At 42.7% G+C, this 22,585-nt stretch overlaps 1 protein-coding gene across 5 annotated transcripts in view; it reads left to right on the top strand.

Moving 5' to 3' along the window:
• Positions 1–22,585, top strand: part of exoc6b (exocyst complex component 6B) — a 133,906-nt gene that overhangs the window by 82,066 nt on the left and 29,255 nt on the right. For 3 of the 5 annotated variants that reach the window (XM_031304105.2, XM_031304102.2, XM_031304101.2), the window contains 3 exons: positions 1,810–1,839; positions 12,872–13,013; positions 18,479–18,552. In XM_031304105.2, coding sequence (XP_031159965.1) covers positions 1,810–1,839; positions 12,872–13,013; positions 18,479–18,552 — 246 coding nt within the window. The remainder of the gene's footprint in view (positions 1–1,809; positions 1,840–12,871; positions 13,014–18,478; positions 18,553–22,585) is intronic. The other 2 variants (XM_031304104.2, XM_031304103.2) reach the window with 1 other exon arrangement.

Below are 22,585 nucleotides of genomic sequence, written 5' to 3'. Positions count from 1 at the left end.
CTTCGTATTCGTTTTTTAGGTATATAAAATACGTTTAGCTGCTGCCCCCGTCCACAGTAGGACATTAGCTTAGCTTCCGTGTCGGTACTCCTGCCTGCTTCTCCAAACCAGGGAGCGCGCCGACCTCCATCTACTGTAGCCAACGCACTGAACTCCTCTCAACTCTCTCTACTGACTCCATACTCTTAACCTTTAACCTCGGCCCAAAAAAAAAAACTGTATTTGGATCCTTCAGCGATCAGCTATGGAGCATTTCTTTCCTTTCTTCCTTCCTTCATGTACACTGTCCAAAGCACACATGATCCATGTTCCCACTGACTCCCCGGTTTAAAGCACATGGACAGTTCTAGTAAAACTTACAATACACGCAAGCATGTGCGCATGCACCTTGCGCGCGCACAAACACACACACACACACACAGACAGTCTTAAAATGATTGCGCGCACAGATTTGGTCAAAGCGGGTCACAAGGCCATAAGGCCACACACACAAGGTGGTCGAGCTAAGTGTTTTCCAGCACTCCTAAGAAGCTTTTTCTACACCCCCACGAGCCCCGGACATGACCCCGTCACACACACTTTAACACACACACACACACACACACACACACACACACACACACACACACACACCCCCAGCGGGGCCTCCTAAGTAGATCAGATGCTATGGATCTAAAAAGCCGGGTGGTATGACCTTCTGAAACAAGAGGTGATCATATAAAAGTGTAAAGTTACACAGAAAGGAATCGGATACTATTGAAGGGAGTAGACCAGACAGGAGAAGAAAGAATAAAAATGTACTTTAACTACTGCTACTCTTAGCGCTGCTGCTACTACTGCCTCCGCTAGTACTACAACTACTACTGCTGCTACTAGTATTAGTACTATGCACTAAAACTCTGCAGTGCAGTCACGACCGTGAGGAGCAGCAAGACAAGATTTGAAGTTCAAGACAGATTTTGGAGGGAGACCAAGAATCCAGGAATAAGTGATTCTTTTACATTTGTGTGACCTGTAAAAAATACAATCCAATGCATGCAACTAACAGTCAGCACACTGAAACTCAACACACACACACACACACACACACACACACACACAGATCATTGATTTGTCAAAATGAAGGCTCACCGTGACACAGCAACATTCTTGCAGTCTGGCGCTCTCTGCGTGCGTGCGTGTGCGCTTAGGTGGTGGTTTTTAACAGCTCTAAATGTAACTAGTTGGAAGCAGACGTGTGTGAAGAAAGCTCAGCGGGCTCACATTTCTTCAACAACTTTAGAGAGGGGTATATCGTTCCAGTTCTCACCAGAGAGGGAAATGTTGCCCTGTCCAAGAGCTAATAATACAGTTAAGAGTGTATTGCTAGCCTAGGAAGGCAATGACCAGGCCCCAGGAGTGAAAATAATCATGTGAAAATTAGAAAGGAAATTCTGGATTCTCCTCTGACCATAGTGCTCTCAATTTCATGGCTTATAAGCTCCTTGATCAGTTTTCTGCTGTGCAGCGAGAAGGTTTTGGCAGCCCGCTCCTTCCTCTGTGCGTCTAGGACTTAACTGCGTTGTCCGTTCTGCTTCAGCGTGTCGCAACAAAGTGGATGAAGCCAGATTAGCATCATCTCAAGGGTCCATGTGCAATAAATACTTGGTGGAAAAAGATTTGATTGAGGAGTTATGTTTTTTCCAAGCAGTCGTCACACCGCTTTAGATTTCCCTCAACTTGTCATGTCTCCCATTAATAACACACAAGTTTTATTGTTTAGTTTTTTTGCCATCTGCTAAATTTCCTGGTTTATGTTTCTTACCGTAGGGAACGCCCGTACAACACGCTACCTTACCGGTGAGTATCTGGGTTGTTACGGTAACGGAGTGATGTTTACCAATCCCTGACTGACCTTGCTAACCCTTCAATTTTGACCCCAAATCCCCACTTTAGAGTTTACCCACCAGCATGTGAGATGACCAGGGAAGTGAGTGATGCACGTTTTGCCTGAATCTGTGTTCATGTGCCCAAATATTTGTCCCAACCAGGGAGGGAAATCATAACCAGCCACCTGCCAGCGCTAAAAAAACAAATGTGTCCGCGTTTAGGATAATGCACCAGAAACTTTGGCAGGTTGCAACATCAATGCAAATCATTTGGATGTCTGCTCGACTCTAAAACTTAAAAATAGTTAACATTCAAAGGGATACTTCAGATCTTTTGTGCGGGGGTGTTTTAGGTACTTATCCCTAGTCGGTGTATTTCAAACGAACCGATCGATGCAGGGAGAAAGCCGAAACGAGGTAAAAGAAAATAGAATCAGCGGAAGAAAGGAAAATGCAGCAAGAGTTGGAAATAAGGAAACAAACAGTAAAGTACAAGTAGCTTATGAAGGAGTTTATCAAAGTGGAAAGTGGATTTAAAGGGAAAAAAATGCATAAAGACAGAACAAAAAAGAAATTAAAAAATGTGTCTTATTGTGTGACTTTGGTGTTTTAAAGGGTTATTTCGGATTCACCCAAGTAACACAATAGCACCAACAAACTAACCAATCGAGGCAGCGATAGAGCAGCAACTCCCTTGTTCTGCAAAGTAAAATTGCTGTTTTTATCAAAGGAGTCTGGTGGCTTTGAAGAGAGCAGAGATAATGATCGAAAAACCATTGATGCAAAGTGAAAATATCGATACATATCATAAACTTTAATTAATTTTTTTAATTAAAAAGTAGTAGCGTTTTTTTTTCATTTAAATGTCTGGAAGAGCTCAGTAATACCATTTTAAAATCATATTTCAGTTGCTTTTTGTAAGTTGACATAAATGTAACTGATTGTGTTAAATGGGCTTCTGATATCGTCTCGTATCGATCGCAGGTCCCTGAATTTAATCAAATCAAAATCGCTCGGTGGCAGACTGTGAAATCAGAAAATATTGCATCGTTGTCCAAAGAATCAATATATACAGTGGTGCTCATAAGTTTATGAACCCATGCTAAAGTTGACTAAAAAGAGCAATAAAAACAATCATCTTTAGGAAATTGATCTTAATGCCTTAATTAAAAAAAATAGGAAAAATCCAACCTTTAAGGACACCAATTTTACACCCCTATGTTAAAATCCCATAGAAGCAGGCAGATTTTTATTATTAAAGGCCAGTTATTTCATGGATCCAGGATACTATGCATCCTGATAAAGTTCCCTTGGCCTTTGGAATTAAAATAGCCCCACATCATCACATACCCTTCACCATACCTAGAGATTTTTTTAATTAAGGCATTAAGATCAATTTCCAAAAGATGATATATTTTTTTTATTCCTCTTTTTAGTCAACTTTAGCATGGGTTCATAACACCACCGGAAAACCTGTGATTTACATCCCTATCGTCCACAGCAGTACATTGCATTACAGCCGCCATCTGCTGTAGGTAACACACTGACTAAAGATAGATAGTTTGATAGATCAGATCAGAGATCAGAGTACAATGCAAATCTGTTCAGCAGCTCTTTCAGTAGTGTGCATAAACAAATGGAATAAATGGAACAATGGAGAAATAGCTCATACTGTACAACCCCGCTTGAAAAGATCTGAACTGAATCCCTTTAAGATGAAGACGAGAGCATGTCTGGCGTTCACTTCCTTGGCTGTATTTATAGTCATTAATGAAAAAAATCTATTTACCACTTGTTACACTAGACAAAAAAATGAATTTCCAACCCTGGTATCTGTTAGGTAGGTTAGTCACACATGGTTTTAAGTCTGTGTGTGTGTGTGTGTGTGAAGTTGCTTGCACTGGCCTTTTTTGTGTGTGTGTGTGTGTGTGTGTGTGTGTGTGTGTGTGTGTGTGTGTGTGTGTGTCAAGGTTACATTCAAAGAGAAAACACTCACAAAAATGTACCCAAAGAGTCCAGACTTTCACTCAAGTGTTTCTTGAGTGACACGAACAAATACCTGCCATAAGGCAGTAATCTGGGATTGTTCCACAAGACTGAACCTGGATTCGCTCCCTTTTACGGTGATTTGGAGGGTTGACTATGTGAATTTAAGTCTCAAACACATCAGTAGATTCCCATTTTGTTGTCGTTTTCCGAGTCATAAATCAGAAGAAAGACCTGTGTTGTCGCAGCAGCATTGAACCCCGGGTGTCGCACGCCAGTATCATATTTTCTTTTTGTTGTTGCTGTGATCCCACCTCTTGACTTTTGGCTGCCCTAACTTGCTGTTCCTTTGACTGACAGGTTTCTGGATGGACAGAGAACATATTATACACCGTGTCGAATCCCTTCCAGGAGTCGTGAATCAGTGCGTTATGGCGTTGCGGAGCATTGACTTTTACCGTGCTGTTGGTTTCTATCTCAACCTGCTTCCAGCATTATCAGGCCGAAGTGTATTCAGCTGGGAGTGCTTCAAAACAAACTGTGTCCAAAGTGGGAGGTGCATAGTTTTGGTGGGGGATGCAAATCAATCTGTTTTTACTCTGATCGATTTCACATATGAAGGTTCTGGTTGCTCCAACAAATTTGTCTTTTGAGTCTTTTAATTTGAAGTTCTTCAATTTAGCGCAAACTCAGATCTCAATAAAGCCTCATTGTGTTTATTCCGTGTGTATCCAGTACCTGTAGAGCGCTGCCTCAGCAAGATCACCACAGCATTCGGAAATAACTTGTCATTATCAATGGCGATCGCTGGTACAGCTAACTGAACAGGACTGCTGGTGTAGTGTGTTTAACCACACAGACAGATGAATTTACCCTGAAATTACAATGTGTTTAAATATGAGACCACATCCCTTTTTTTAGACCACATACACATTTTTCTCTTGTTGTATTAGGTTTAACAGGATCGGAACAAGATTGTTCAACAAGAAGAAGTTCCATTCAACTTGTTTAGAGACTCCGAAAATGTTTCAGGGTTCAACGTTAAGGTTTTTTTTTTATTTGTCCGGTGGGGCGAGTGGAAAAAAAAAAAAAGTCTTACTTGCCCAAAGTCAATTTTAACTGGCCCCTAAACAAATAATTTCAAAAGCGTCGATAAAGCATTTAAAGTGCCAAATGTCGAAGAAAACGCCCCAAAAAAGTAGCCTGGCTCCGCCCTCCTACGTACTTCCGCTCAATTTTCATTCCTTCTGTACTCAGTCTGGGTTTGCGGTATATTCTTGGGTTTTCTCCGGCCAAATATTTCGCGGTCCAATCAGTGAACAGAGGGAGTGGCTGAGAACGATGACGTTGAGGTCGTGACGTGCGCTAGTTTGAGTTGTAGTTCCGTAATGGCGGTGGAGAAAGATGCGAGCGAAGCCATTCGGTCCGTTGTGGCAACGCTGCCAAATATCCAGAAGTTAAAACCCGAGCAAGAACAATCTTTGCTGAGTTTTGTTGGTGGCCATGATGTTGTGGCCCTCCTCCCCACGGGGTTCAGGAAAAGTTAGCTTTTTCCAGCTCGCTCCGTTAGTGGTGAAGGAGTTAGCTAAGGCTAACGCTAGCGATGCTAAGCCGACGTCACGACCAAACGTTAACGATTGGTTATGGCAGATCCAGAGTGGCTCAGGGCAGATCCAATAAGTTTTAGACTTCAACAGAGTACCCGCCTTCAAGGAAGTTAACACTTGTCAATAGAGAGTGGCCAGACTCTCTGTACAAATGAAATGTACCAGAGTCTGGTATGGACCAGGCTACCAAAAAAGATGTTGGGGAAAAAGCTTCAAAACCGTAAAATATATATATTTTTTTTAAACTTCAAAAGCATCAAGCGCCAACTCAATTCTTGATCGGCCAACGGCACATTCAAATCAAATCATTCAACAAGCATTCTTCAACGGGGGCAAGAGAACGATAACGTCATTTATGATACAATGATGCCCGAACGGGCAAATGGGTTGTTTTGTTTGCCCGATGGCAAGTAAACAAAACAACCCATTTGCCCGTTAAGCCTCCTGCACACTGCCTGCGTGGCGTGTCAGCTACGTGGCGTGTCAGTTTTTATTTCGTCTCCCATGTTAACAGGTTAGAGCTTGCACACTGCCTGCGTGACATGCTCGAGCTGCGCCGAAAACGTGTGCATGCTGGAAATAGGACCGACGCCTATTTTTCACGTGGCACGCAAGCATGTTGGAAGCGTTTCCAGGCAAAATAGAATAGGAAAAGGCGTTTATATGTAATTTTTGTCACCTACAGCTTTTTAATCAGGGAAAGAAAGAGGGACTGCAGGATAGCCTATGCTTTTAACATTTGAACAATTTAGCAAAATCTGTTGAACTCCTTTTTTAAATTGTATTTCAATTTGGATTCTGATAAAACAATAACATGGACTTTATTATCTCAGTAAAGGGAATTGAAATATAAAATATATATATATATATATATCTCGAAATATGTGCAAACAAATGTACAAACACAAAAATATTGACAGAATAAAGTTGAAGAACACACTATGATTTCATTTTATCAATGGGAAACATACATGTGTACAGACAAGGCTAGCAGCAGACACGTTTCTGGTGTGCAAAGACATAGAAAACGCCACGCAGCCGCCACGCAAGTGACACGCAACGGAAACGCCACCTTATTGTTGAACCCTGCTTTTAAACTAACAGTGGATGAGATGACTATGGGTGCTGCGAGTGGGTTCACTCGTAGTGACAAACCAACAGATAATCATCACCCGACTCTGCCGTACCTCGCAGCTCTACGGTGCGTTTTACCATCTTTCAGCTTATTGTTTTGTCTTTTTCCAGCCTGCAACTTTTGGTTCACTCTCACGGCTCTGATTGCATTTTGTTCAGCAAAAAAAACCACCATAAAATCCTCCCTATAGTGACTGGTCCTTTTAACCCATAAAATCTGACATTACAAAAAAAAAAGTGATTTTCTTTTGCCGCCTGAAACTGTTGTGAGGTATTTCTTTATACATAATTGTACAGCGTACTTTTGCACGCTGCCATTTTTCAGATCTGGGTCGAGTGGAAAAACAAATAATGGCGGTCGCTATTGACGTTAGCTTGGATATTTGAAAATGGTGGGTTTGGGGCGCCCAGATAGCTCAATTGGTAGAGCGGGCGCCCATATGTAGAGGTTCACTCCTTGACGCAGCCCGGGGATTGACTCCGACCTGCGGCCCTTTGCCGCATGTCATTCCCCCTCTCCCCTTTCATGTCTTCAGCTGTCCTGTCAAAAATAAAGGCCGAAAAATGCCCCAAAAATAATCTTTATAAAAAAATAAATAATAATGGCGGGTTTGTGCAGGATGTCCTGTGTCGCGCCAGTGACGATTCTCTCTGACCAATCAGTGCTCTGCAGCGGTTTAACTCCACCTTCTAGTATCGGCTCAACTCGCTTGGAACTTTGACCCAGTTGATACAAAAAAAAAAGAAAATATATCGACAACATATGCTAATAAAAAAAAAAAAGAAAAAAGAGTAGAGTCGTGCCGTAACATGCAGTGTAAATTCAGCATAAGTTAGTGACTAGAAAGACTAAAAGAGAGGGAATTTTGGACTCCAAGTCAAAGTTAATGTGGCTCTGTATCTGCTGTATGTGTAAATAATAACAGTTACACGTTGATATTAAATATTCACTCTTTATTTAACTCTGGTTTGGTCTCTAACAGCACCTTTAGTTGGAAGATGTTCCGCTTATTCATCAGTCTGTTGCTAACTTTCCCTGGAAAATAAAAGTAAATGTGCGGAAAAAATAAATCGATCAGATAAAAAAAAAAAAAAAATGGTTTTGCAGAGATTTCACAGACCACTTTCACATTGCATGTAGTCATTTATTTCAATAAATGTAACCTTAAATAAAACGTTTTCAGCTCCTAAACATTGAGGCAGACAGGGCGAGATATGTGTGTCTATTAGCATAATTTTACTGTCATTCTCATCTGTCTGCATTCTTTTCATTACTCCTCCTTTTCCTTCCTCTTCCCTCGTTCATTCCTTCTTCTTGATTATTTACCACCTCTCTGCCTGAGCCGTCCCCATCCTTTCCCCTCAGCTCTTTCCCTCCACGTCGCCTGCTTTCTTTCTTTCTCTCTTTCTGTCTGTTTGTTCAGCCGTTAGCAGCTGAGTAGCTTTTAATGAGCTCTTTGATGAACGTCTCTCGTTAGCCGGACGGAGGAAGGGAGGGAGGAAAGGAGGGAGGGAGAGGAGGATTTAGGAGTAGAGGGAGTGAGAATGGAGACGAAGCATCCTTCCTATCCGTCTTGACTTCACTCCCCTGTTAATGTTCACCTTCTTACCCTCATCTTGTGTCTCCGTTCCTTCCTTCTCTGCTCCTCCCATCCTCCACTCATCTCCTCTTTCTTTCCTTCCATCAGTCTGTGCTGCTGTCCACCCTCGTGTTTTGTCTCTTTCCTTGCCTTTGATTTCGGTTCATCTCCTCAACTCTCTTTTTTTCTTTGCTCTTCTTTCCTCTTCTTCCCTTTTCCTTTCTTCAACTCTCCTCGCTTTTCCTACCCTTTACTTAACTTTCCTTCTCTATTCCTCACTTTTTCTTCTCCTTTCCTTGCCTTTCTGTTCTTTTCCGTCGCTGTCCTTGCCAGCCCTTTTCTCACCTTTCCTTTCACTTCATTTCAGTCACCTTTTATCTTCCTTTTGCTCCCCTCGCCACTCCTTTCATTTCTTTTTCTTCACCTTTCCTCAAAATTTTCCTCTCCTTTTCCTCTCCTTTACTTTCTTTTTCTCACCTTTTCTCAACCCTTACCTCCCTCCCTCCGGTGTGCCTCAGGCTAATGGTTCCCAGTTGTCTGTATTGAACTCTGAGACGACACCATTTCTGTCAGACAAACCTGTGTGTGTGTGTGTGTGTGTGTGTGTGTGTGTGTGTGTGTGTGTGTGTGTGTGTGAGAGCTAGCTTAGGTTCAGGATATGTAAATAGAATTAGCCTATTTCACGCTCAATCTCACCCTATGATAGTTAACCCCTGGGGGTTGTGTGTGTGTGTTCAGAGGCCAGTGTCGTATTGGAGGATATCCGGCCCGTCGTAGGTGTGTGTTCCGCGAACATATGTGCTCGCACGTGTGCGCCGTGTGTGTAATTTGATTTCCCTTTGAGGTGAGAGCTGCCTCTTGAATGAACTGCTCTCCAGACTCTTTTTCCTCAGGCTGACCTCAGTTCACTCGCAGTTACAATGGGATCTTTCTGCCGCTGTCGGGTTTCTTATATAAGATGAGATTAATTGTATGGATCTCCGAGGGGAAACCACTTTATTACAGCGGCAGCCGAGTTGAGCCGCTGGCTGGAACACAAACGGAGGAAATTATATGAAAGTGTCACCAAAATTAAAAAAAAAAATACTTAATCAAATTGTACTTCTTTATTGTTTAATTTCCTAGATATGGTATTCCGGTAAACAGTGTGACCATTTGTTACAAATGGATCACTTCACAGGAATATTAATGTGTAGTACTTGTTTCATTCATTTCATTTGTTTGCATTAGCTGGTGGTTTTCATCTCCACTGTGGGTTAGGGACTGTTGACCTCTGTAGAAAAACATTAGCAAACCAGGACGGGCTGAAGAACATGTTAAAGTTCAGATAAGAGTTATATACACTACCGGTAAAAAGTTTGGGGTCACTTTAGGGCTGGACGATTTTGGCTAAAATCATAATCACGATTAATCGAACAAGTTACCTCGATGACGATTATTGAACGATTATTTAACTACTGTAAATATGTTCACGGTTATTTTTTCTAATGAAAGAGTGCATAATCCTATCTTTGTGATTCTAAAATAAGGAAACAACACACAGATAGCAATTAATGCTTATTGATTAAATATTTCAAACAACTGAACTGAAATCTACAAAAGTAGATTTTACAATGAAATAAAAACGTCTTATAAAAAAGTAATTTAAGTGTTAATGTTAAAAAAAAAAAGTTTCCTGAAAATGTAGAAAATAAATAATAAATGTCCATAAGATTAACGGGAACCTGTGGTTAACTGTCTTTTCGGCGTTAAACTCCACAAGCTTGTCCTGCGGCTCGCCGGCCGTCACAAACACACACACACACACACACACACACACACACACACGTCCACAGCACTGCAGGCAGAGGCGGGGTCTGTTCTGAGTATAATAAAGCGCCGTCTGTGTTGAGCAAAACATTACGTGAATTACAACGAGAATGGACGTGCATTTAATAAATTTGAATTTCGGTTACGATTATTTTTCGATTAATCATCCAGCCCTAGGTCACTTAGACATTTCCATTCCACTCCATTATAGACAGAATACCAGCTGATCTGAGTGGGTGGCTGATCTTTAATGCAATAATCTACATTGCCCATTATCAGCAACCGTTCATCCATTGTTCCAAAGGCACATTCTGTTTACTAATCTGATATCATTTTAAAAGGCTAACTGAGAAAACATTGGAGAACCCTTTTGCAATTATGTAAGCACATAATGTAATCTGAAAACTGCTGCCCTGTTTAAAAAAACAATGCAACTGATCTCAGCTGGTATTCTGTCTGTAATGGAGTGGAATGGAAATTTATAAGTGACCCCAAACTTTTGACCGGTAGTGTATATATACTTTTCTTTGTCACTCGACCGCAGCCTGTAAAATGACGTAGTATAAGGAGCGACAACAATAGCGAGTAGATTGAAGGCGAGTAGGTTCGTACAGTTAATACATGAACGTATTTGTGCCATGGACTCCTGTCTCATTTCTGTCTGCAAACCGTTCCTCTTACGTGGAGCAGTTTATACTCGGACAGAGTCTGTTAAATATATTTGGATGGTGCAGCGCAGCTACAGTAATAAGCTAATACGATAGCTGTTAGCGCTGTTAAGACAGCTTGCTGTTGGTCAACGACGCAAATTCTCATGTCAGAGTTAACCAAAGTTGATGAGTTCAACTTTATGCAGGTTTGCCTTGGGCTCCTGCGTGAATCCACACATTTCAGCAATTCTATTGGAATTAATTGATTTTCCCCGAATTTGCTTTTCAAGAGGCATAATTAGAGCTGGGCAATATATCGATATTATATCGATATCGTGATATGAGACTAGATATCGTCTCAGATTTTGGATATCGTAATATGGCATAAGTGTTGTCTTTTCCTGGTTTTAAAGGCTGCATTACAGTAAAGTGATGTCATTTTCTGAACTTACCAGACTGTTCTAGCTGTTCTATTATTTAACTTTACCCCACTTAGTCATTATGTCAACATTACTGATGATGATGTATCAAAAATCTCATTGTGTAAATATTTTGTGAAAGCACCAATAGTCAACACTGCAATATCGTTACGGTATCGATATCGAGGTATTTGGTCAAAAATATCGTGATATTTGATTTTCTCCATATCGCCCAGCCCTAGGCATAATCCATTAACATGGATTGGGTCAATGGGTAAAGAAATCCCGTGATTTAACTTGAGAGTATAAATGGTCACGTCATGTTTTCCCTAGTCTGTAAAAGCAAATTTTGAAGTTTGAACACACGATGGACTGTGTAAATCTGAGTGCAAAGAACACAATTCAAGTCGAAGCACACAGTGCACAGATTTTGTGAGCAGGTCATGTTAATTAAGTATTCACTGTGACCAAATAACACACAGGAACATAGTCACATATGTGCGATTAGAGCTGCATAAACACAGTGCAATGAAATGATTATAACAGATTCTCACCAACACGTAAAGCTAAACATGGTGTGCACAATGACACAGTTATATATATATATATATATATATATATATATATATATATATATATATATATATATATATATATATATGCACATGGTGGTTTGGTGTGATTAATGAAGGTACTTAAATATGCAGGGCTGGAGCGAAAAGTCTGGTGTTTGTTAATCACCTGGAGGTGTGTTTGTGTCACACATCAAAGTCACGTCGGGATTGGGTAGTCGGGCCCTGCAGGAGAACATGAACTTCCTCTCCTTCTTATGCTCCTTCTTTCATACGGAAGTTCCAGAGGTTAGAGGTCAGAGGTGGTTTTAGTTTTCTTGTGAATGTGAGAAAATGGTGATCCCAACAAAACTGTGTTAATTAAATTTAGGGAAAGCAAATGACGACAATAATGGAAATGAAATTGTGTTATTTCACGATCATGGGTAAGATGTTTTCTTTCCTTGCTTTGGATTTCTTCAATGTCCCCCCTGTGCCTTCCCTCCCTCCCTCCCTCCCTCCCTCCCTCCCTCCCTCCCTCCAGTACTTTTACAAGCTTTACCTAATTTTTTTAGTTTTTCAGTCTCCGTTTCATCTCTTTGCTTCATTCTGTTGGAATGCAGACGCAGAGGTCAAGACCAGGACCACGGCTGGTCACTGAAATTGCACACATGTCCACAAGCGCGCGCGCGCACACACACACACACACACACACACACACACACACACACACACACACACACACACACACACACACACACACAGAGACACATGTTTTGGTTTCTGTATTAATGCGTTGTCATGTACTTCCTCATCCGCTGCTTTTATTCTTATTATGCTACTTTATCATTCTGACTGCACCTGAATGCAGCACACTTTATTAGCGCTCACTGTGTGTGTGTGTGTGTGTGTGTGTGTGAGAAAAACATGATAAAGTGCACCTTAACTTCTGATTACCTCTGTGTCTATGAATGTTGTTTTTTTTTTGTTTTTTTTTCTGTTTTGCTATTTTCACTCAGCGTTTATGCAGTTCATGACAGTTTTTGTTGTCGTCGTAAACTGGAAAATAATGGAGAATAATGCTCAGGTTCACAGGAAGTGATGCACTTAATGCTTCTGGTTTGCGTTAAACGAAAAGAAGAAGAAAAATACCAGATGAAACTTTGTCCCAGTTCCATGGAGGCCTCACTCTCTCTCTCTCTCTCTCTCTCTCTCTCTCTCTCTCTCTCTCTCTCTCTCTCTCTCTCTCTCTCTCTCTCTCTCTCAGGGTAAAGTGGCCCAGACGGCCTGCATGTCGGCCTGTAAACACATCTCCACCTCCCTGATGCAGCTCCTGCTCGACCCAGAGGTCCGACAGATCTCCGTGGGAGCGCTGCACCAGCTCAACACCGACGTCAAGGAGTGTGAGGGTGAGTGTTCCACGTTTTAGTTTTAAAATCAGCCTACCTGTCTATAGCGTACCCCCCCCCCAATCCCTCCCTCCCACACACACACACACACACACACACACACCTTGTCATTCATGTCCGACCCGTCAGTGCTTAATTTACTGCACATTCACTTTTTGTCCTTTCCATGTTGCCCTTTTTTCCTCGTGCTTTCCTCTTTGTCCTCCTCTGCTCTTTTAATCTCCCCTTCTTTAATTTGTCTACTTCTGTCATATTTCCTCACATATTTTGATCTCTCTTATCTCCTTTATTCATCCCAGCACGAATACACACACGCGCGCACACACACGTAAACATGTTTGCGCGCTTTAAAGCCAACTTGAGTGCAGTTTGCATGTGAAAGCACAGGGGGCGCTATGGATCAGCTGGTTACAGTTAGGGGAGAGCATCTTTGATACCCTCGGTTCTCTGAAAATCTTTGCGTGTCACTTTTGCTCCTCTCATCTCTCTTTTTCCATTCTTTTTTTTCTTCTCGTTTCTCCTTTTCCTGCTCTCTTTCCTTCTCCCTCCCTTTCCCCGCTCTCGCCTCCATCTCTTATCCTCACTCCTTCTCCTCCCTTCTCTCCATCCTGTCCTCGCTGCTCTTTCTTCTTCCCCACCCGCCCCCGCCCCCCCCATTCCCCTTTTTCGCCTTGCAGTTTTTGGAGAGTTAAAGATGCAGAGCACTTGCAGATAAAAGAGAGGGGGAGGAATGAAAGAATGCGAGGCGTCGTTGGCCCGTTTTTTTTTTTTTTACATGATCAAGGTTCTTAGAGTCACGGGGCGGGTCGCACAGTGCGTGTGATGTGATGTGCAGTGACATGCGTGCGGCGCTGTGGAGGGGGAGTTAGGAGGTTACAGAGTTACTTATTCAGGACAGACCGAGGGAAGACGAACGGGAAGGATGGAGAGAGGTGGAAAGGAAAGGGCGTTGAGGATACAGTAGAGGGACGGACGGAATAGAAAAGAATCAGAAAAGGCGAAGAATTTGACAGATGTGAATAATTCCAAAGGGCGCAGAGAAAGACTTGAGAGGGGAAACCACAACATGGTGGGAAAGAGGGATTGCATTTAAAAGGGAAAAGGATGCATGAAATGTGGGAGAGAGGAAGAGGAACAAGGGATTAATGAAAAGAGGTGAATTGGAAAGTGCAAAGAGGATGGGAGGGGAGATTAAAATGAGCATAAAGGGGGGGAGTAAGGGACTGTTACACCACGTTTATAAAGAAGAAATAAAAAAATGTCTGAAAGGGACAAAAAAAAGGGGGTGAAATGAAAAATGGAAGATAGGAGGAACGGCGAGAAAGTGGAGCGAAGTGGGAATATTTGACAGAAGAAGAGGATAAATAGCCACAGTACGATGTAAGAAAGAATGAAAAATGGATGGACAGAGCAAAGTATGAAGGAAGGAATGAACAAAAGAACGGGGGACATGGAAAATGAATGAATGAATGAATGAATGAAGGAAGTTATGAAAAGCACACAAATGGCGAGTGTTGAAGAAAGAGTGAACTGAGAAGGGATTAAATGGAAAAAAAAGAGGATAATGTAGAAGGTGAGAGCAGAATGGGATGAAAGAGGTTGAGGGACAAGAGGGCAGAGAAAATGGGATTAAATGAAAGAGGTGTGAAATAAAAAAGAAAAGAAAAGCACAGGACGAGTACAGAAGAAAGAAAGGGATGAGGAGAGGGGGAAACACATGGATGAGAAGAGGGATTAAAGAGAAATTATTGGTTGGAGTTTGAAAGAAGCAGGAAGTGAAGGGGGGGGCGCACAAGAAAGAGGAATTAGAGATTGAATAAAAGGAGGAATTTCAGGATTGTGACAGATGAAAAGAAAAGGGAGGCACAGACGAAATGAATCCAATCGCTGGGGGGAATAAGTGGAAAAAGATGGAGAGGAAGAGGGTGGAGGAGGAAAGGAGGAGAAACTTAAAGTGAGCGTGAGGAAGAGGGAGGTAACGTGATGAGTGTAGATGTGTAGAGAAGAAAGAGAAGATGATGGGGGGGGGGAGAAGATGAAGAGACAAGAGGTAACCAGGACGAAGATCATGAAAATGTCACGTCCTACGTGAAATGTTCTCACTAGTAGCAAGTGTGGGCAGTGTAGTAAGGAAAACAATAAATGATAAAACCAAAAAAAAGTAGGACAACAAAAAAATGGAGCAATAAAATTATATAACGTAGGGACAAAGTGGACAAAAAGGGATGGAAGCAGGAGACAAAAATTGTTTGGGAAACGAGAAAATGAGCAAAAGAATGAGGCCGGAAAATGAGGGGAAAAAAAGTAGAAAATTGGAACAATAAAGGAACAATAGAGTCACATTGAAAAAAATCTTAAAATATGAAGGAAATGTGAAAGGAAGGGAAAAGATAGAAACATTTGAATTATTGCACCTTTCATAAAAGGGTGTAGCTCAGAGTGCTGTGTATTAAAGTGAAAAAAAAAGCGAATAAATACAAAAACATGCCGATTGAAACAAGTGCAAATACTGTGTGATTAAAACCGAGCAATCAAATGAATAACAAAACAAAAGAGGCATCACATAGCGAGAACAGGTATGCTAAGAACTAAAGAACATGTGAAAGAGAGAAATAAAACATAGGAAGGCATTAGAACAATAATGTAAAAACATAAATAAAGGAAGGGTGACAGTCAAAGGCAATGCTGAATAAACAACTGTTGAGTTATATAGAAGAAAAAATGGAAACAAATAGAAAAGGATGCGAAGATCAGAGCGGTAAAGGAGAAAGGTTAGCGTGAAACAGATAGGAGCAGAGGGGAACACCACATTGAGGTGGTATGGAAAATAACGATATGGTGAAGAAAGAAGAAAGAAAAAACAACTTCAAATGAACTATGTTGATGTTTTCCTGACCACCTGTGGCCTTCGACCTATGTCTGTGAACGTAGCATGATGTTATTAGTGGTGCAACACCTCTTAAGGTAAGGACACGCAGACCAGACGGCCAAACGTCGTCAGTAAAGGCAGTCGGGCTGATCAGTCTCCCCAAATTGGTCAAAAAATTTCCTCGGAACACACCAAAGCGACGAGACGTAATACGTCTCCGTAGCAGCAGGCGCCGCTAATCTGTATTGTTGCCCAAAAATGAAAACCAGCAGCTGATTGGACGAATGCGCCACGTGGGTCTCCTTTCTCGGGAAATTCAAAGACAGACTGTCATGGCGGCTTGTTCAGAATACGATCTCATATTGTACTAAAATAGTTCACCAAAACGTGTTTCTAAAAACACTTTAAGCGAGAAATAGGCCATGCAGTTGCTGAATCTGTCTTCATTTCAGATCAACAAAGGTCAGTTTAAAAGATTTTCGTCAGATTTTGAGAGACTCTAGTCACGCTCATCCCACTCCTCGTTTCCTGGTTAGCACTCTACCAATCAGATGGGTCATTTGAGTCCGACTGCCGGCAGTGCTCGCCCCGCCGATTCAACATGTCAAATCGGCCAAAATGAAGGACGACGGCCCCTTGGACGGACGACGGCACGGAACACACCGAACAGACTCGAGTCACTGACCTCGCCAGACTGTCCGACGGCCGATTATCGGCTCTGTGTGTCCGGGCCTTTAGGGAGGAGTTAGGCCTCCTGCACACTGGCTGCGTGGTGTGAGCGTGTCAGCCGCGTGGCATGTCCGTTTTTATTTCGGCTCCCATGTTAACAGGTTAGAACTTGCACACTGCCTGCGTGACACACACGTCTCGGACGCGGCTCGAAAACGCATGCATGCTAGAAATAGGACTGACGCCTATTTTTCACGCGACATGCAAGCGTGTTGGAAGCGTTTCCAGGCAAAATAGAATAGGAAAAGACGTTTATATGTCATTTTGACACGAATACATTTAATAAATGGCATTTTGATTTTTGAAAGTCTCTAGGTTTTGACATAAATGCAGATATAAATGTAATTTAAAGTGATAATAATAAATAATTATCGATTTTCAAATATAGCACCTGTCAATACAGAACGAAATATAGCCTATTTGGCCGTCAATACTGCCGACGTTGTCTTTGCTGTAATCAAATCAGTCTATATTTATGTTTAACATGGTATTTCATTTTATCAGTGGGAAACATACATGTGTACGGACAAGGCTAGCAGCAGCAGCAGCGGCGCGTCAGACACGTTTCTGGTGTGCAAAGACATAGAAAACGCCACACAGCCGCCACGCAACTGACACGCAACAGAAACGCCACGCTCACGCCACGCAGGCAGGGTGCAGGAGCCCTTAGAGGTGGATGGTTGGACTAGAGGCCACTGTCAGCATCCCCTTTCCTAACAACAGTCAGCTTTGGTTTCTTCTTTACCATCAACCGCAGTCTTTCTCTTACGTTATCCAAGTTGTTGTTTGTTTTTGCCGAAACTTGACCGAACCTGTGACAGACCAGAAATGGTAATGTGGGTCATTTTTGTAAAGGTAGAGGGGAAAAGAGTGAAGTAGAAGGTAAAAGTCGGCAGGTAAAATATGGAGGTTTGGTTGGAGAATGAGAGGAAAGGTTAGTTTAGCCGACTGCTTCACAGTTCATGAGCACGACGTGTGTGTGTGTGTGGGTGTGTGTGTGTGTGTGTGTGTGTGTGTGTGTGTGTGTGTGTGTGTGTGTGTGTGTGTGTCATTGGGGTCACTGAAGATGGCAGGCGTGTAATCACTGCTGTGGTGTGTATGGCCTTGTGTTTCTGTGTGTGTGTGTGTGTGTGTGTGTGTGTGTGTGTGTGTGTGTCCCGAGGTGAAAGAGATTAGCTACAGGCTTGCACTCCTCTTTTCTCTCGTTCCCTCGCTCGGAATACCGGTCGGCTTGTTTACGGGGGCCAACTGACGCCAAGACCCCAGCTCACACTCCGTACGACCCCGACACACACACACACACACACACACACACACACACACACACACACACACACACACACACACAGAGGTGTCAACCTGGGTTCAAAATCCAACAGTCCTCAACTGTTCTCAAACGTGCAGGCGAAGCCCTGTACAAACAACAAATAAACACACACACACACACACACACACACACACACACACACACACGCACACACACACACAACAGTCTCACACCATCACTCACACATTCAGCAAGACAAATGCTAGAAAATCTCCGTCGTCCACACAACCTGCATTTAAACACACTACAAAACCTTTCACACCCGCAAGCACGCACACACTCTCTTTCTCTTTTTCAACAAGACCCAGCGACATGACTCTAACACCCTGCCCTCCCCTTCCCTCCCCCCCACCCCCTCCCCCTTCCTCCCCCCCCCGGCTGTCATTTGTCTGCCAATCTATCCCGATGCATAGCGAATCCGACCAGGTCTTTTATTATTCCGTTTTTCACCCTCTCTTTTTTTTTTTTTCCTCCTCCTCCTCCTCTCTTCCCTCTCTCCGGGGGTGGACTGGGGGGGGGCGGGTTTGTATTTTCCCACAGGTTTTGCCAGAGCCGGCCCGGTCGCAGGCTTCCAGGGTGACACGTTGCTTCTGGCCTTCAGTGACTTGAGACAAGTAGGTCTTTGTCTCCCCCGTGGTCCTCTCTCCTTCGTTTTCTCTTTCTCTGTTTTTTTTTTTTTTTTTTCTTCTCTCCACTATCTTTTTTTCTACCCCTCCCTCCCCCCCCCGTCCTTTTCATCCTTCCTCCCATCCTCCCTCACACCTCCCTCCCCCAGTCCTCCTCCTCCTCCTCGTCTTCCTCCTTCATTTGGTTTTCTGATTTTTGTTTTGTTTTTGTTGTTTGCCCTCTACTTTTTTTATTCTACAACAATCCCCCTCCATCTCATGTCCTTCTCGTGTTTGTTTGTCCACTTCCATCCCTCTTTTTTTTTTTCTCTTGTATTTTCTCTTACGGTTCTCTGTCCGTCCCCAACATTCTCACATCATTGCTCCCATTTTCTCTATTTTGCCCCATCCACCAATCTCTGCTGTCGTCCTTTCTCTTGTCAAATTCTTCAGTTGTTTGGCCACTGTCAACTGTTAGATTACAAACATGCACCAAAAAAATGTCCCTCAAGAAATCATACGGCTGCCTACCCAGCTCCACAGCTACAGAGAAAGTTTACAAAAGAGAAGATGGAAACAAAAAATGAATAGATAAACGTAGAAGGTAAAGAAACATATAAGGTGCACACAAAAGAGTTCCTGTGTTTAGGAAGAAGAAGCTTCTTCAACAATTTTGCAAGAGCGTCAATGTAGCCATTGACATTTACTACAGCTGACCTCCCACATCCGAGCGACAGATGCTTTGCCGAAGCAATGGCGCAAATGTTCAACATCCTTTTATGTTATTAAGTATAAAAATGTATTTGGTTCATTATGAAACTGTGGCAGTACAAATTAGACTCTGGTGGGCCACCACCAGTCTAGGTAATTGATGGGAAACACTGCTGTGACCTTTGTTCTCTATTAGCAGCCACGTCTAGAGCAGAGATCTTCAACAGGGGGTCCTTAGAGCTGCTGCAGGGGGGGGGGCAAATTAATGTTCGATGGATTCCAAAAATACGTCTGAAAATATACATTAACATGAGTCCAATGTACACAACATTTATGATAGGTGTACTGGCCTACAGCTGAGATAGCCATAAGGTAAGCCACCCACAGATACAGTTAAGCTTAAGGATTCACTGTGCCAAATTTTAACATTAAAACATGGCGACAATTTTTATTTTAAAAACAGCTTGGTATTGTATGCACCATTTATTAAAGAAAAAAAAAAAAAAAAAAGGACTGTGTAAAGGGTTTAGGCCACCCTTCATGTTATTGTAAGTCCAGTTTAACCCTTGTGTTGTCCTCGGGTCAAATTGGACTCATTTTTAAAGTTATTTTATATCAGAAATATGGGTTTCTTTGACCCAAAATGCCCAAATATAACATGGATGCATGGATGTACTTTGCAGGTAAAATGAATGATTACTTTCATTGAACTTTGGGTGTTTTATTCAATTTTTTTATAACATTTGAAAAACACGTTTAAACGGTTTTAAAACCGTATCGTGACTAAACTTTGACATAAACCAGTCTGTGATCCACTCAACATCCTTTTGATCTTAACTATTAGTCAAAATAATTCATAATTTCTTCCTTTGTAACTCAAAAATGAGGTATAATGTCATATAAATTAGGTTTATTGACCATGCATTCAAAACAAAACGTTGAAAAAAGTGACAAAAGCATAAAGAAAGAGCCTAAAATGCTGAAAAAAGCACCAGAAATTCAATTCCACTTTTGACCTGGATGGACAACTAGTTCATGGTCAAAGGGAAGACAACACAAGGGTTAATATGCAACTTAAACTTATACAGTAAGGGGTCCCTGCTCCGTCTCTCTTTCAGCTAAGGGGTCCTTGGCCTAAAAACCGTTGAAGACTCCTGCTCTAGAGACATTTCTTTTCCTCTAGTCCATTATCTATGGTGACTTGTGATTAATTAAAACACTTTGATGTTGGCTTTCACAACCATTTTTTTATATTTGGTGTCTTGTGAAACTAGGGCTGCCCCCTCCTAGTCGATTAGTCAACTATAATCGGTCGTTTGCTTGGGCGACTCATATTTCTTTAGTCAATTAGTCCTTTTTTTTAAAGCTTTTTCATGCTGAATGACTTATTTCCAAGCAACGTAAGAGCACATCTCTTGCAAAGTGCTTTTGCACGATTCTTTGTGGAGAAACTCAGTTTTGCAGTTCTGTCAATGACATCAACTGATTGATAAAAGGACAAAATCACGAGTGTTATGTGACTAAGATTTTCCTTGGTGGAGGACAGCCCGATGTAAAACACTTGTCAGATTGTCCTCCATCAGGTGAAAATGTGCTGTAAATCTCGACACCAGCAGAGGACCACTTTACCAGTTTCCCCGGTGGCCGACCCCGGGTCCTCAGACCTGATATTGAGAAACAGCTTAGTGCAGGAAGTGGCCCGGCTGTGTGCTGGAGCGTCTTGTTTCGGGGTCCTGGGAAAAAACAGACCAGAACCAGTCAGAGGAGGGACAGAACTGGACGTCTCTGCTGTGTTCTGGAGAATACAGGATGTTGGGCGGAGTGTGTGTGTGTGTGTGTGTGTGTCTGTGTGTGTGTGTGTGCGCTTTTAGTGTGCCGTATTTCGACTTTACGAAAAGAAAAAAAAAGTGTTTGGCAGGGAAGTGCGTACGTGCATGAAAGCGCGTGTGAGCGAAACTTGTTTGCTGTCGCAGAATGTTTTTTTGTCGGGTGTGTGTGTGTTAGTGTGTCCGTCATCGTTGTTGAATGTGTGAAGCAGGGCGGAGAGCCCGAGTGAAAGTTTGTGTGTGTGTGTGTCATCGTTACTGTGAAAGTGTGTGTGTGTGTGTGTGTGTGTGTTTGAGTGTGTGAAACTGAGCGTAGAGTGTGTGTCCGTTTGTGTGTCATCACAGTGAATGTGTGAAACAGGGCGGAGAGTGAGTCAAAGTTTGTGTGTCTGCCTGCCCGTCTTTGATGTGTGTGTGTGTGTGTTTGTCGTAGTTGTTGTCGAGTGTGTGAAAGTGGGTGGAAAGTGTGTATTTTTCTGTGTGTGTGTGTGTGTGTGACAGCGGATGACGGATGGGCCGGCAGGACGGAGCAGGGGACGATGAATGAGGTGACAGACAGAGACGGATAGCCCTTTATCCCTCCGTCACAATCCCTCTTTCTCTCTCCCTCTCTTCTCTTTCTCCGCCTGTCGGGATGATGTAGTGCCTCTTGTTCTCTCGCTCGGAGGAGGAGAAGGAAGGGGGAAAGATGGGGAGAAGGAGAAAAGAAAAAAATTGCATTCATCCAGCATCGATGTTTACTTCAACCCCCCCCCCCCCCCCCCCTTTTCCCTCCTTTGCTCCCACTGCCCGCTCCATCCTCCTCTTCCTCGTCTCCATCCTCTCCTTCTCTTCCCCTTCCCCTTTCTCTTTCCCTCCCCTTTCGTCTTTCTTTTGCTGATCAGAATCCGTTGACTCCTCATCGCTCCTTTTGGAGTTATTCAGCTCCTCCGCTCTTTTATTTCTTTCTCTTTCGGGCCATTGTTTTTTGTAACCATTCTTATCATATCAAAAGGAGCACATTCCTCCCACCTCCATACGCGCTTTCATGCGTCATTTCTGTGCGCACATCTGCCTAAGCGCATCTTTTTGTGTCCACATTCTTTCAGGTAACTTTTTCTTGTGTGCATCGACATGCTTTCATATATGTGTGTGTGTGTGTGTGTGTGTGTGTGTGTGTGTGTGTGTGTGTGTGTGTGTGTCTGTGTTTTTGACCTGATGGTGAATGGCCGATAAATCACGCTGACGGGGCCGTTTGTTCTGTGGTCGGGTCCCGGTGTTCTGGAAGGTTCCGGGGTCCTGGGACAGAGCCGAGACGGGAGTTCCCCCAGGACACACACAGACACACACACACACACACACTTAGATATTTAGATGGACACACAGAGCACACTGAGTGAGATGATCACATAGTTTTGTCTCTGAGCAGTTTGAAAAACGCAGTATGTGCAAAATATGGAATTGAGAATTAAATTAAAGGTTAAAGGTTTTTCAGGCTCATTGTTACATACTGTAATACCATTAAG

Source organism: Sander lucioperca, chromosome 17, assembly GCF_008315115.2.
Source record: "Sander lucioperca isolate FBNREF2018 chromosome 17, SLUC_FBN_1.2, whole genome shotgun sequence".
NCBI classification, from domain to species: Eukaryota; Metazoa; Chordata; class Actinopteri; order Perciformes; family Percidae; genus Sander; species Sander lucioperca.
Note: the sequence above shows the minus strand (reverse complement) of the source record. Positions and strands in the feature narration are given on the sequence as shown.